At 46.8% G+C, this 15780-nt stretch overlaps 1 protein-coding gene across 14 annotated transcripts in view; it reads right to left on the bottom strand.

Annotated features, from left to right (window-relative positions):
- Nucleotides 1-15780, bottom strand: part of NCOR1 (nuclear receptor corepressor 1) — a 426430-nt gene that overhangs the window by 180875 nt on the left and 229775 nt on the right. For all 14 annotated transcript variants that reach the window (XM_063955846.1, XM_063955845.1, XM_063955858.1 and 11 more), the window contains 2 exons: nucleotides 6328-6380; nucleotides 4742-4808 (listed from right to left, as the gene is read on the bottom strand). In XM_063955846.1, coding sequence (XP_063811916.1) covers nucleotides 4742-4808; nucleotides 6328-6380 — 120 coding nt within the window. The remainder of the gene's footprint in view (nucleotides 1-4741; nucleotides 4809-6327; nucleotides 6381-15780) is intronic.

The following is a 15780-nucleotide window of genomic DNA, read 5'->3' as shown; positions in this document are numbered from 1 at the left end:
AAACGTCTGGACTTCAGGCACTGAAGCCAGTTCTTTTTGGAAGAAAATCGACAGGGCCGAAATTTGAACTTTAATGGACCCTAATTTTAGGCCCATAGACAGTCCTGTTTGCAGGAAATGTAGGAAGCGACCCAGTTGAAATTCCTCTGTAGGGGCCTCATTGGCCTCACACCACGCAACATATTTTCGCCAAATGCGGTGATAATGTTTTGCGGTTACATCCTTCCTGGCCTTTATCAGGGTAGGGATGACTTCTTCTGGAATGCCTTTTTCCTTCAGGATCCGGCGTTCAACCGCCATGCCGTCAAACGCAGCAAGTCTTGGAACAGACAAGGTCCCTGCTGGAGCAGGTCCATTCTTAGAGGTAGAGGCCACGGGTCCTCCGTGAGCATCTCTTGAAGTTCCGGGTACCAAGTCCTTCTTGGCCAATCCGGAACCACGAGTATAGTTCTTACTCCTCTCCTTTTTATGATTCTCAGAACTTTTGGTATGAGAGGCAGAGGAGGGAACACATACACTGACTGGTACACCCATGGTGTTACCAGAGCGTCCACCGCTATTGCCTGAGGGTCCCTTGACCTGGCGCAATATCTGTCTAGTTTTTTGTTGAGACGGGACGCCATCATGTCCACCTTTGGTTTTTCCCAACGGTTTACCATCTCTTGGAAGACTTCTGGATGAAGTCCCCACTCCCCCGGGTGAAGGTCGTGTCTGCTGAGGAAGTCCGCTTCCCAGTTGTCCACTCCCGGAATGAACACTGCTGACCGTGCTATCACATGATTCTCCGCCCAGCGAAGAATCCTTGCAGCTTCTGCCATCGCCCTCCTGCTTCTCGTGCCGCCCTGTCTGTTTACGTGGGCGACTGACGTGATGTTGTCCGATTGGATCAATACCGCCTGACCCTGAAGCAGGGGTTTTGCTTGACTTAGGGCATTGTAAATGGCCCTTAGTTCCAGAATGTTTATATGAAGAGATGTTTCCATGCTTGACCACAAGCCCTGGAAATTTTGTCCCTGTGTGACTGCTCCCCAGCCTCTCAGGCTGGCATCTGTGGTCACCAGGATCCAATCCTGAATGCCGAATCTGCGGCCCTCTAGTAGATGAGCACTCTGCAGCCACCACAGAAGAGACACCCTTGTCCTTGGCGACAGGGTTATCCGCTGATGCATCTGAAGATGCGATCCGGACCATTTGTCCAGAAGATCCCACTGAAACGTTCTTGCATGGAATCTTCCAAATGGAATCGCTTCGTAAGAAGCAACCATTTTTCCCAGGACCCTCGTGCACTGATGCACTGACACCTGGCCTGGTTTTAGGAGATTCCTGACTAGCTCGGATAACTCCCTGGCCTTCTCCTCTGGGAGAAACACCTTTTTCTGGACTGTGTCCAGAATCATTCCTAGGAACAGGAGACGTGTCGTTGGAATCAGCTGCGATTTTGGAATATTTAGGATCCACCCGTGCTGACGTAACACTAACTGAGATAGTGCTACTCCGACTTCTAACTGTTCCCTGGACCTTGCCCTTATCAGGAGATCGTCCAAGTAAGGGATAATTAAAACGCCTTTTCTTCGAAGAAGAATCATCATTTTGGCCATTACCTTGGTAAAGACCCGAGGTGCTGTGGACAACCCAAACGGCAGCGTCTGAAACTGATAATGACAGTTTTGTACTACAAACCTGAGGTACCCTTGGTGAGAAGGGTAGATTGGGACGTGGAGATAAGCATCTTTGATGTCCAGAGACACCATATAGTCCCCTTCTTCCAGGTTTGCTATCACTGCTCTGAGTGACTCCATCTTGAATTTGAACCTCTTTATGTAAGTGTTCAAGGATTTTAGATTTAAAATTGGTCTCACCGAGCCGTCCGGCTTCGGTACCACAAACAGCGTGGAATAATACCCCTTTCCCTGTTGTAGGAGAGGTACCTTGATTATCACCTGCTGGGAATACAGCTTGTGAATGGCTTCCAAAACTGCCTCCCTGTCGGAGGGAGACTTTGGTAGAGCAGACTTCAGGAACCGGCGAGGGGGAGACGTCTCGAATTCCAGTTTGTACCCCTGTGATACTACCTGCAGAATCCAGGGGTCCACTTGCGAGTGAGCCCACTGCGCGTTGAAATTTTTGAGACGGGCCCCCACCATGTCCGAGTCCGCTTGTAAAGCCCCAGCGTCATGCTGAAGACTTGGCAGAAGCAGAGGAGGACTTCTGCTCCTGGGAAGAGGCTGCCTGGTGCAGTCTTTTTCCCCGTCCTCTGCCCCGGGGCAGAAATGAGTGGCCTTTTGCCCACTTGTACTTATGGGAACGAAAGGACTGAGTTTGAAAAGACGGTGTCTTTTTCTGCTGAGAGGTGACCTGGGGTAAAAAAGGTGGACTTTCCGGCCGTTGCCGTGGCCACCAGGTCCGATAGACCGGCCCCAAATAACTCCTCTCCTTTAAACGGCAATACTTCCATATGTCGTTTGGAATCCGCATCCCCTGACCACTGTCGCGTCCATAACGCTCTTCTGGCAGAAATGGACATAGCACTCACTCTTGATGCCAGGGTGCAAATATCCCTCTGTGCATCACGCATATATAGTAATGCATCCTTCAAATGCTCTATAGTTAGTAATATACTGTCCCTATCCAGGGTATCAATATTTTCAGTCAGGGAATCCGACCACGCCACTCCAGCACTGCACATCCAGGCTGATGCGATTGCTGGTCGCAGTATAACACCAGTATGTGTGTATATACCCTTCAGGATATTTTCCAGCCTTCTATCCGCTGGTTCTTTGAGGGCGGCCGTATCAGGAGACGGTAACGCTACTTGTTTAGATAAACGTGTGAGCGCTTTATCTACTTTAGGGGGTTATCACACACCTCATTTAATTCATCTGACTCAGGAAAAGCTACTGGTAGTTTTTTCACTCCCCACATAATACCCTTCTTTGTGGTACTTGTAGTGTCAGAAATGTTCAATGCCTCCTTCATTGCCGTGATCATGTAACGTGTGGCCCTACTGGACATTACGTTTGTCTCCTCACCGTCGACACTGGACTCAGTATCCGTGTCTGGGTCTGTGTCGACCCACTGAGGTAACGGGCGTTTTATCGCCCCTGACGGTGTCTGAGACGCCTGGACAGGCACTAATTGATTTGTCGGCTGTCTCATGTCGTCAACAGTTTTTTGTAAAGTGCTGACATTGTCACGTAGTTCTTTAAATACAACCATCCAGTCAGGTGTCGACTCCCTAGGGGGTGACATCACTAATACAGGCAATTGCTCTGCTTCCACATCATTTTCCTCCTCATACATGTCGACACAATCGTACCGACACCCAGCACACACACAGGGAATGCTCTGATAGAGGACAGGACCCCACTAGCCCTTTGGGGAGACAGAGGGAGAGTTTGCCAGCACACACCAGAGCGCTATATATATATAGGGATAACCTTATATAAGTGTTACTCCCTTTTATAGCTGCTGTTTATAATTTAGCTGCCAATAGTGCCCCCCCTCTCTCGTTTTTACCCTGATTCTGTAGGGACTGCAGGGGAGAGTCAGGGAGCCGTCCTTCCAGCGGAACTGTGAGGGAAAATGGCGCTTGTGTGCTGAGGAGATAGGCTCCGCCCATTCACGACGGCCTTATCTCCCGCTTTTTTCTGGAAAACTGGCAGGGGTTAAATACATCCATATAGCCCAGGAGCTATATGTGATGTATTTCTTTTGCCATCCTAAGGTATTTCTGTTTTTTTATTGCGTCTCAGGGCGCTCCCCCCCAGCGCCCTGCACCCTCAGTGACCGGAGTGTGAAGTGTGCTGAGAGCAATGGCGCACAGCTGCAGTGCTGTGCGCTACCTTAGTTGAAGACAGGAACGTCTTCTGCCGCCGATTTCACCGGACCTCTTCGTTCTTCTGGCTCTGTAAGGGGGCCGGCGGCGCGGCTCCGGGACCCATCCAGGCTGAACCTGTGATCGTCCCTCTGGAGCTCATGTCCAGTAGCCTAAGAAACCCAATCCACTCTGCACGCAGGTGAGTTCGTTTCTTCTCCCCTTAGTCCCATGATGCAGTGAGCCTGTTGCCAGCAGGACTCACTGAAAATAAAAAACCTAAAATAAACTTTTACTCTAAGCAGCTCAGGAGAGCCACCTAGCATGCACCCTTCTCGTTCGGGCACAAAAATCTAACTGAGGCTTGGAGGAGGGTCATAGGGGGAGGAGCCAGTGCACACCAGCTAGTTCAAGCTTTTACTTTTGTGCCCAGTCTCCTGCGGAGCCGCTATTCCCCATGGTCCTTACGGAGTCCCAGCATCCACTTAGGACGTTAGAGAAATAAACAAATAATGACTGCTTTTAACCCTGTGGCAATACCAACAACATTTTTTTAAATTAATACTTTGGCCAAATCAAGACCAATTACATTTTCTCTGAGTCGCTCATGAAAACACAATATCTACATATCACCAGATAGCAGTGTACCAAGTCTAGCACATACAGTTTTATGGACTAAATACAGGAATTCAGCACGCTGGCTGTTGACCAGACACACTTTCATTAAATGAAATTAATTATTATTATTATACTATGTATGAACAATTGTATGTGATTGTTGGAATTCAGAAATAAAACACCATTCTACTGGTAATGGGGTTTGCGAAGATACAACACATTTTAGATTCAAGTTTAACTACAAAAGGCATGACGTTTGCTCTATAGGGTTGTTTTAAATGTCTGCACATAAATGTAAAGAATACCTACCCTTTGCTTTCTAGCATGGTTCCTTCTCTTGAAAAACAAAATTAGTTTTTTCCTCATCACCTGATTTCTGTAGAAAAATAACATTTCGTAAAGTATATAATATGTGTTTTATGTCATTATAATGAGTCAAGTCTAGGTTTTTATGTGGTTTGAACAATAATGTACTTTGTCATAAGAATTTGCATGCAGTAAACACAGAAAGCACTTGAGTTTCGCTGAAACATTTCTGACTTTCTTTCTAAAGGGCCCTACGCACAAAGATTTCACTGAACGATATGAACGTTCTCGTTCATTAATGAACGAGAACTCGTTCATATCGTTCAGTGAGTAGGCACCAACGATGAATGATGCGCGGCCCCGCGCTCGTTCATCGTTGGTGCCGGGTCGCTTATGCATGCAAGCCAATATGGACAATCTCGTCCATATTAGCATGTACTGCTATGGAGCCGGGTGATTTGGGGAGAGAAGAAACTTCACCTCCCCCCGCCACCAGGTCGCCCGTCTGCTGTATCGGCTGTCAAGCAGCTCGGCGGCGGTCACCAAGTGTGTAGGGCCCTTTAGCAATGTCCTACAGTAGGGGAAAGCAACATGGTTGCTGTGGACTACACATCCCAGCATGCCCTGGCACAGTTCAGCTGATAGGGCATGCTGGGATGTGTCGTTTCACAGCAGCTGGAGTTTCATGCGTTGCCTACCCCTGTCCTAATGCAGGCCTTTGGCTTCCAGCTATTAAAGATTTACAAATCCTACAATACAATGCACTCTGAAAGCTGGCAAGGTATGCCATGAAGAGAAGTTTCACAAAACCTGCAAAGCCACAGGTTGTCAAGGCCTACACTGGAGCTTCCATTGTGACTATGTCTGTGATGAAGACGTCACAGGAAGTGTGCTGGCAATCCATGCTGGGACTTGTACTTTTAGGACAACTGCAATGTCACGGTAAATATTTATTGCTCATGCAAATGATGCTTAACCAAAGCCAAATGACAGTATGCTTTAGTTTAGCATATCAAGTAGCACTTTCCCTAAATGCAGTAGTATAAATTAAAAATAAGGAAGAAAAAAAAATTAAAACTGGAAATATAGCTTCAACTTAACAATGTACAACAGTGCTTTAAGTAATGCGCCAAACAGATGTAAGATCCGATGCGGTGAGTAAAAAAAAAAAAAAAAAAGAAAAGAAAAGGAAAAAAAAAAAGAAGAAGAGGTACAAAGCTACTAAAAAGAACATGACTGAGGAAACCGAGCTGCCGTCACTGAGAACAAGCACTGAAAGTGTGCATCCGGGGATAACCAACAAATGACAGTAAGAGGTTGTAATAAATATCTGCATTGCAGTAACTGGGCTGAGGCAGACGAATGAACGCAGTCTTACTTATGCGTATCTTCCAGAACAGGTAGAGAGGCGTTTGTTTTTTTAACACATCTCTTTCTCCTAAAACAACTGTTACTGATTATTCATCTATATAGACAGGTGATAATATCTAAAAATAGGGGCTTGTAACAATTTAGTATAATGTACTATCCGGCAAGATCCTGAGTAAAGCCTCACACATCTATGTTTATAACGACTGTGGTATACTCACGTCTTGATGTTTTCATGATAAACCTTAGTGTCTGAGGGCTGGTTATAAAGTGGCTACAAAACAACAAAACATTATGGTTAAAAAACAGGGCTGCAATTCATCAGTGCCTTGTAAGATATACAATCTAGATTATTACGCAAGGAAAATATTTAAAATGGAAGACATCCAGAAAAAAATACTTGTATTTTCATGCAAAATGATCTTAAATTATTTTTAAAAAAAATTCAGGTTTACAACATTGATAAAGCACACTATATAACATCACACTGAATTTAAAAGCAAAGAAATAACGGCCAGTTTTACCACTAAAAGTAGTATTAGCCAAATAGTTTCAGCTTGCATATTGTAGCAGTAAACATTCTTGAGGGCATAAACACTCAAAAAAAAAAAAAAAAAAAAAAAGATCTTTACAATCCATCATTTACTGCAACTGTTATCTACATATGATGAATTGTATTCATAGACACAGTCAAACTATATTGCTTTGAAAACTTGATATATTGTTTTGTTAAACACCTTACAAATGTGTTACTGTTATGGGCCCTACACACTGATAGAACCGCCGCTGAGCTGCCCAACGGCGGGGGGGGGGGGGGGGGGGGGGGGGGGGGCAGTGACGGGGGGAGTGAAGTTTCTTCACTCCCCCCGTCACCATAGCAGTGCAGGCAAATATGGACGATCTCGTCCATATTGGCCTGCATGCACAAGCGACGGGGCACCAGCGATGAACGAGCGCAGGGCCTCGCATCGTTCATCGCTGGTGCCTCCCCACTGAAAGATATGAACGGTATCTCGTTCATTAATGAACGAGAACGTTCATATCTTTCAGTATTATCTGCCAGTGTGTAGGGCCCATTACACAGTGTAAGATCAGGAGAAAGAAGGGTGTCAACCAGGCTCAAGAGATAAAAGAAAGAACGTTCATAGGATAACACTAACCAAACGTACAGTTGTTATTGCTAACAGACAAAAAGAGACACTCATCTATGTCCAGGGCGCAAGAGAAACTATTGCAGCATTAAGACATAAATAAGACAATACATTCCTTCAATAGCAACCAGATGAAAGTTTATTCTTGATGGTTGGTATTTCTAGGTAATCCTTAAGGTGGTCCACTTAAAATCCCTAGGATCTCGGGGCGTGGCTTGGCTGGAGAAGAGAGCAGACGTGTCTCTGCTGCTCTCCTCTCTCCAGTGCTATTAACTTTAATAATTCAGGGCACTCACCCCCTGGATTTTCTTTCTGGGGGCTCCCTGTCCCTCCCTGTGTGTCCCCTGTGCCCTGTGGTGTGTGCTGCGGAGCCCGAGACAGCGTAGAGTGGAAGGCGGAGGGGAAGGGAGAAGGTAAGTTCCTGTAGGAGGAAGAGAGGCGCGGCCAGCCGCTCGGAGAGCTCCGGCCGGGTCCACTTCGCCTCCGTGACAGGCGCACACCCCAGGTCAGCGGCCCCGCAGAGCGGGCCTGATTCGGGCGCTCTACTGTGGGACGTGCTGCAGGAGGAATAGCGCCAGTCCAGGGTCCTTATTCTCCACTCTAACCAAAGCATACACTACCGCTGTCAACTGTTCATCACTTCACAAGAGAATCCTTCACTTCAGAGCGGGACGCCGCAGTCTGTATAGACTTGTAAACCGTTTGGACTTTAGTACATATTATCATTATTATATTTTTTTGTGGCATTTTTCTTTTCTTTTTTTCGACTTTACAAAGATTACAGCATTTGTTCTTTCAATTGAACCTTGCACTTCAGAATTTAAGCTCAAACCAGGAGCGTGCCCCAATCACTGATTTACTTTTACACCGAATTTATACCTTTTGGGAAAGAAAGTATCTCAGCATCTTAGAATAAACAACCTTAAGTATATTACCTGCTTTTTCATTATTGATTTTAGTTTCACTTTATAACCGTATCATTCACCACTACAAATAGGGTTTGAGTGCTGGTTCCCTGTGGATTTATCCACATCTGTATACTCTTCGGCTGCAGAACTTTGAGTATTGTTTGATTTACTACACTTGCATTGATTTCATGTCTTCTGATCGGTTTGTAGTGTCGTATTTCTTACGATGCACCAGTTCCTTGGCAACTGTTTGATGAGGGTGTCTATGTGATATCTGAGTGTTATTAGAATGTTTTTCAGTGATGCCTTCTCTCTGCCAATTTACTGTTTGCTGCCTGTCTCTGCTGCCCCGACTGCCGCCCGCATTTCTTTGTCGCTGGGAACTCTACCCGAGTTTTCTTTAATCCCGGTGGCTGTCGGGGAACCAGAGATGGAGGGCTGAGGAACTACATTTTGTTTAATTTTGGTTCGGGTGCGGGCAGATTGACCACTACCCCCCACAGTTTAACTCTGAGTCGCCATGGTTAGGCGTCCAAATGTGCCCCCGCGAGGGGTTATTGTTCTGTTTCCTCTTTCTGTTATCCTTCATCTTTTTTGTCCTTTCTTTCCCTTTTCCTCTTTTTTTTGTCCAGAAACGTTACACACACTTTCTACTTGCCAGTTGGTTATCGATAGTTAGGCAATCCCCGACAGTTTTACAATATGGTTAACATTGTTTCTATAAATGCAAAGGGTCTTGATTCCCCACACAAGAGGAGATTAGCACTTAATTATTTCCATAAACTTAAAGCTCAAATCATAGCCGTCCAAGAGACTCACTTTATTAAATCAGCCCCTACCAAGGTTTACTAATGGGAGATTCCCCCACTGCTATCTGGCCAACGGGCCAGCAAAGAAGGCGGGGGTGGCAATCTTGATATCTCAACACTGCGAGTTTTCCCTCACTTCGCAATACTGCGATCCTGAGGGGAGAATTCTAATTCTGGTTGGTACTCTTGAAAATAAAGAGGTGACATTAGTTTCTTGCTATGCTCCTAACACCAAGCAACTAGCATTTTGCAGGAAACTTTGCGCTAAGGTGCAACAATTGGCTAAGGGCGCTTTACTCCTAATGGGGGACTTTAACTTGACCCTGGACCCTTTAGTTGATAACTCTAGCAAGCGTCCCTCGCTCTCCAGTCAGCTCCATAGGAATGCAAAGGGCTTTAGCCAGCTACTGGCGGAATATGATCTTTTAGACCTCTGGCGCATTAAACATCCAATGGACAGAGATCACACGTTTTTCTCCCCGGTGCATGAATCCTATTCTAGAATAGATCTAGCACTAGCAGACAAGTGGACTCTACAGTCCATCCGTAAAATCTCCATTCTCCCCATGTCCTGGTCGGATCACTCCCCACTATACATCGAATGGGACATAAATAGTAGAAAGGTTACCCCCGGCCCCCTGGCGCTTAGGTAAACTCAGTCTTCTTCAGCCAGAGACCACGCAGGCGATCCAAACCACCTTGGATTATTATCTTTCTGAGAACTCTCCTCAGGAGACATCTATCTTCACATTCTGGTGCGCCCTCAAAGCAGTAACACGAGGGACGGCGATTCAAACTGCAGCTAAGCTTAAAAGGGCATATCGTAAGAAATTTGAACAAGCTGAGCTCACAGTCGCTTCCCTGGAGAGTTCTCACAAGGCACATCCACACGATAAAGCCCTCCTTAAGTCATTGAAAGAAGCAAGGGAGGCGGTAAATGTTTTCTATCTAGCGGAGGTCCAACGCAACCTACATAGACTGAACCAAAAATTTTATGTTTATGGCAACAGGGCTGGTAGACTACTGGCGAGGAAGCTGAGGGGTAAGAAGGCGAAAGAAAAAATCCATATTGTCCACTCAGATAGGGGTAAGAGAGTCTACGATCCTGACGAAATTGCAAATGTCTTTGCATCCTATTACTCTAAATTATACAACTTGAAGGGGGATTCTACTTTTCAACCTACAGGCATAGATGTTCAGAATTTTCTGAGTAACTTTCCTCTCCCCTCACTGTCGTCGGAGTATTGTAGCTCACTCAGTGCGCCTTGGACTTTAGCCGAAGTCGAAAAGGCTATTGACTCGCTTCTAGCAGATAGGGCCCCGGGACCCGATGGTTATACTTCTGGTTTCTATAAATCCTTTAAGGAGAACTTGGCCCCGGTGCTCTTGTCCGTGTTTAATGAAGCCTCAGAAGATGGCCACTTCCCCAAAGAGATGCTGGAAGCTCAAATCATCACCATTCCCAAACCGGGAAAAAGCCCTACCTCAGTCCAAAATTTTAGACCAATTGCTTTATTAAATACGGATCTAAAAATTTATGCCAAATTAATTGCTAACCGTATCAGTCCCCTTCTCCCTTCCCTTATCAACCCTGATCAAGTGGGCTTCATCTTAAACCGACAGGCCCCGGATAATACGCGTAGGGTGATTAATGTTATTGAACACTCTGCCTGTAGAAGAGAACCCCTCCTAGTTTTGTCTCTGGACGCCGAAAAGGCGTTCGATAGATTGAACTGGGAATTTATGAGATTAACTCTGGACAAATTTGGTTTCTCTGGAAGGATCTTAGACTCTATCCTGGCTCTATATTCCACACCCAGTGCGCGGGTCTTTGTTAACGGATGCCTTTCTTCACCCTTCAATATTTCTAATGGCACGCGACAGGGCTGTCCGCTATCTCCTCTTATTTTTGCATTGGCGATAGAACCCTTGGCTGCTTGCATTAGATCCCGGGACTCGATTAGAGGCCCGGTTATAGGGGGCATTTCCCACAAAATTAGCTTGTTTGTGGACGATATTCTGCTATGTCTTTCTGACCCTGCGTCTTCTTTGCCAGTTCTTCATGACGTCCTTCAAAGTTCTTCGGATGTTTCCTTTAATAAATTAAATACAAATAAAACTGAAGCCCTCCCGCTCAATATATCTCCGACTGTGGTCTCTGGATTGAAGGATTCGTACAAATATGCCTGGAAGTCCTACTCTTTGAGATATCTAGGGATTAATTTAACTAGAGAAGATAATTTGATTGAGTGTAATTATGCCCCGTTATTAAAAGCATTTACGGAGCTGACTGGGGAGTGGACGCTACAGGAAGTGTCTTGGATGGGTAGGATTGCTGCTGCCAAGATGGTCCTGTTGCCAAAATTAATGTACCTGTTTCGCGCCATACCAAGGCCCCTTCCCAAAATCTTCTATAATAAAATTAATCAGGTCCTGATCAGATATGTGTGGGGAGGCTCTAGACCGAAAATTGCAAAAAAAACTCTTATTCTGCCCAAACTGTCTGGTGGGGTAGCTTTCCCAGATATAGAAAAATACCATGCTGCATGTCTGATGAGTTAGTCTAGAAACTGGTTCGACACCTCGAGTCTGAAACCCTGGGTTATCCTGGAAGCTTCATGCTTAGACGCTGTTTCTCTCCCTGACTTGTTTTGGTTACCACGGTCTGCTGCTCGGAGTAGGGCCGGATCCTGCAAGTCTATTAAAACGACCCTAGATTCATAGCATAAACTAGTGCTCTCTTCGGAAGAGATTAATTAACCTGCCCCCTGCCTGTCGTTATCTGCTCTTATGTCATCGATTCCTAATGTCTCCCTAGAGGAGTGGATTCGGAAGGGGCTTTCCACTGTGGGCGATTTATTTGTAGGAGACGTCTTGATGTCCTTTTCTCAATTGCAAGAGAGATTTGGGATTCGGACTCAAGATTTTTTTAAATACCTGCAGGTGAGAAGTTGGTTACACTCATTTACTCCCTCACATCTCCACAAACCTTCTCTTCCGGCTTATATTATAAGCCGATTGGAGTCGTCCTCGCATAAATAATAAGAATTTACTTACCGATAATTCTATTTCTCGTAGTCCGTAGTGGATGCTATGGACTCCGTCAGGACCATGGGGATTAGCGGCTCCGCAAGAGACAGGGCACAAAAGTAAAAGCTTTAGGATCAGGTGGTGTGCACTGGCTCCTCCCCCTATGACCCTCCTCCAAGCCTCAGTTAGGATACTGTGCCCGGACGAGCGTACACAATAAGGAAGGATTTTGAATCCCGGGTAAGACTCATACCAGCCACACCAATCACACTGTACAACCTGTGATCTGAACCCAGTTAACAGCATGATAACAGCGGAGCCTCTGAAAAGATGGCTCACAACAATAATAACCCGATTTTTGTAACAATAACTATGTACAAGTATTGCAGACAATCCGCACTTGGGATGGGCGCCCAGCATCCACTACGGACTACGAGAAATAGAATTATCGGTAAGTAAATTCTTATTTTCTCTGACGTCCTAAGTGGATGCTGGGGACTCCGTCAGGACCATGGGGATTATACCAAAGCTCCCAAACGGGCGGGAGAGTGCGGATGACTCTGCAGCACCGAATGAGAGAACTCCAGGTCCTCCTCAGTCAGGGTGTGCCCCTGACCAAGTATCAGCTCGGCAAAGTTGTAAAGCCGAGACCCCTCGGGCAGCCGCCCAAGATGAGCCCACCTTCCTTGTGGAATGGGCATTTACATATTTTGGCTGTGGCAGGCCTGCCACAGAATGTGCAAGCTGAATTGTACTACACATCCAACTAGCAATCGTCTGCTTAGAAGCAAGAGCACCCAGTTTGTTGGGTGCATACAGGATAACAGCAAGTCAGTCTTCCTGACTCCAGCCGTCCTGGAAACTATATTTTCAGGGCCCTGACAACATCTAGCAACTTGGAGTCCTCCAAGTCCCTAGTAGCCGCAGGTACCACCATAAGCTGGTTCGGGTGAAACACTGACACCACCCTAGGGAGAAACTGGGGATGAGTCCGCAGCTCTGCCCTGTCCGAATGGACAATCAGATATGGGCTTTTTGAGACAAACGCCGCCAATTCTGACACTCGCCTGGCCGAGGCCAGGGCCAACAGCATGGTCACTTTCCCTGTGAGATATTTCAAATCCACAGATTTGAGCGGTTTAAACCAATGTGATTTTAGGAATCCCAGAACTACGTTGAGATCCCACAGTGCCACTGGAGGCACAAAAAGGGGGTTGTATATGCAGTATTCCCTTGACAAACTTCTGGACTTCAGGAACTGAAGCCAATTCTTTCTGGAAGAAAATCGACAGGGCCGAAATTTGAACCTTAATGGACCCCAATTTGAGGCCCATAGACACTCCTGTTTGCAGGAAATGCAGGAAACGACCGAGTTGAAATTTCTTCATGGGGCCTTCCTGGCCTCACACCACGCAACATATTTTCGCCACATGTGGTGATAATGTTGTGCGGTCACCTCCTTCCTGGCTTTGACCAGGGTAGGAATGACCTCTTCCGGAATGCCTTTTTCCCTTAGGATCCGGCGTTCAACCGCCATGCCGTCAAACGCAGCCGCGGTAAGTCTTGGAACAGACATGGTACTTGCTGAAGCAAGTCCCTTCTTAGCGGCAGAGGCCATGAGTCCTCTGTGAGCATCTCTTGAAGTTCCGGGTACCAAGTCCTTCTTGGCCAATCCGGAGCCACGAGTATAGTTCTTACTCCTCTACGTCTTATAATTCTCAATACCTTGGGTATGAGAAGCAGAGGAGGGAAGACATACACCGACTGGTACACCCACGGTGTTACCAGAACGTCCACAGCTATTGCCTGAGGGTCTTTTGACCTGGCGCAATACTTGTCCAGTTTTTTGTTCAGGCGGGACGCCATCATGTCCACCTTTGGTCTTTTCCAACGGTTCACAATCATGTGGAAGACTTCCCGATGAAGTCCCCACTCTCCCGGGTGGAGGTTGTGCCTGCTGAGGAAGTCTGCTTCCCAGTTGTCCACTCCCGGAATGAACACTGCTGACAGTGCTATCACATGATTTTCCGCCCAGCGAAAAATCCTTGCAGTTTCTGCCATTGCCCTCCTGCTTCTTGTGCCGCCCTGTCTGTTTACGTGGGCGACTGCCGTGATGTTGTCCCACTGGATCAATACCGGCTGACCTTGAAGCAGAGGTCTTGCTAAGCTTAGAGCATTGTAAATTGCCCTTAGCTCCAGTATATTTATGTGGAGAAAAATCTCCAGACTTGATCACACTCCCTGGAAATTTTTTCCCTGTGTGACTGCTCCCCAGCCTCTCAGGCTGGCCTCCGTGGTCACCAGCATCCAATCCTGAATGCCGAATCTGCGGCCCTCTAGAAGATGAGCACTCTGTAACCACCACAGGAGAGACACCCCTGTCCCTGGAGACAGGGTTATCCGCTGATGCATCTGAAAATGCGATCCGGACCATTTGTCCAGCAGATCCCACTGAAAAGTTCTTGCGTGGAATCTGCCGAATGGAATCACTTCGTAATAAGCCACCATTTTTCCCAGGACTCTTGTGCAATGATGCACTGACACTTTTCCTGATTTTAGGAGGTTCCTGACTAGCTCGGATAACTCCCTGGCTTTCTCCTCCGGGAGAAACACCTTTTTCTGGACTGTGTCCAGAACCATCCCTAGGAACAGCAGACGTGTCGTCGGAAACGGCTGCGATTTTGGATATTTAGAATCCACCCGAGCTGTCGTAGAACTACTTGAGATAGTGCTACTACGACTTCCAACTGTTCTCTGGACCTTGCCCTCATCAGGAGATCGTCCAAGTAAGGGATAATTAAGACGCCTTTTCTTTGAAGAAGAATCATCATTTCGGCCATTACTTTGGTAAAGACCCGGGGTGCCGTGGACAATCCAAACGGCAGCGTCTGAAACTGATAGTGACAGTTCCGTACCACGAACCTGAGGTACCCTTGGTGAGAAGGGCAATTTGGGACATGGAGGTAAGCATCCTTGATGTCCAGGGACACCATATAGTCCCCTTCTTCCTGGTTCGCTATCACTGCTCTGAGTGACTCCATCTTGATTTGAACCTTTGTATGTAAGTGTTCAAAGATTTCCCATTTAGAATAGGTCTCACCGAGCCGTCTGGCTTCAGTACCACAATATAGTGTGGAATAATACCCCTTTCCTTGTTGTAGGAGGGGTACTTTGATTATCACCTGCTGGGAATACAGCTTGTGAATTGTTTCCAATACTGCCTCCCTGTCGGAGGAAGACGTTGGTAAAGCAGACATCAGGAGCCTGCGAGGGGGAGACGTCTCGAATTTCCAGTCTGTACCCCTGGGATACTACTTGTAGGATCCAGGGGTCCACTTGCGAGTGAGCCCACTACGCGCTGAAACTCTTGAGACGACCCCCCACCGCACTTGAGTCCGCTTGTACGGCCCCAGCGTCATGCTGAGGACTTGGCAGAAGCTGTGGAGGGCTTCTGTTCCTGGGAATGGGCTGCCTGCTGCAGTCTTCTTCCCTTTCCTCTATCCCTGGGCAGATATGACTGGCCTTTTGCCCGCTTGCCCTTATGGGGACGAAAGGACTGAGGCTGAAAAGACGGTGTCTTTTTCTGCTGAGATGTGATTTGGGGTAAAAAAGGTGGATTTTCCAGCTGTTGCCGAGGCCACCAGGTCCGATGGACCGACCCCAAATAACTCCTCCCCTTTATACGGCAATACTTCCATGTGCCGTTTGGAATCTGCATCACCTGACCACTGTCGTGTCCATAAACATCTTCTGGCAGATATGGACATCGCACTTAC

The sequence above is a fragment of the Pseudophryne corroboree genome, chromosome 2, assembly GCF_028390025.1.
Source record: "Pseudophryne corroboree isolate aPseCor3 chromosome 2, aPseCor3.hap2, whole genome shotgun sequence".
NCBI lineage: Eukaryota > Metazoa > Chordata > Amphibia > Anura > Myobatrachidae > Pseudophryne > Pseudophryne corroboree.
Note: the sequence above shows the minus strand (reverse complement) of the source record. Positions and strands in the feature narration are given on the sequence as shown.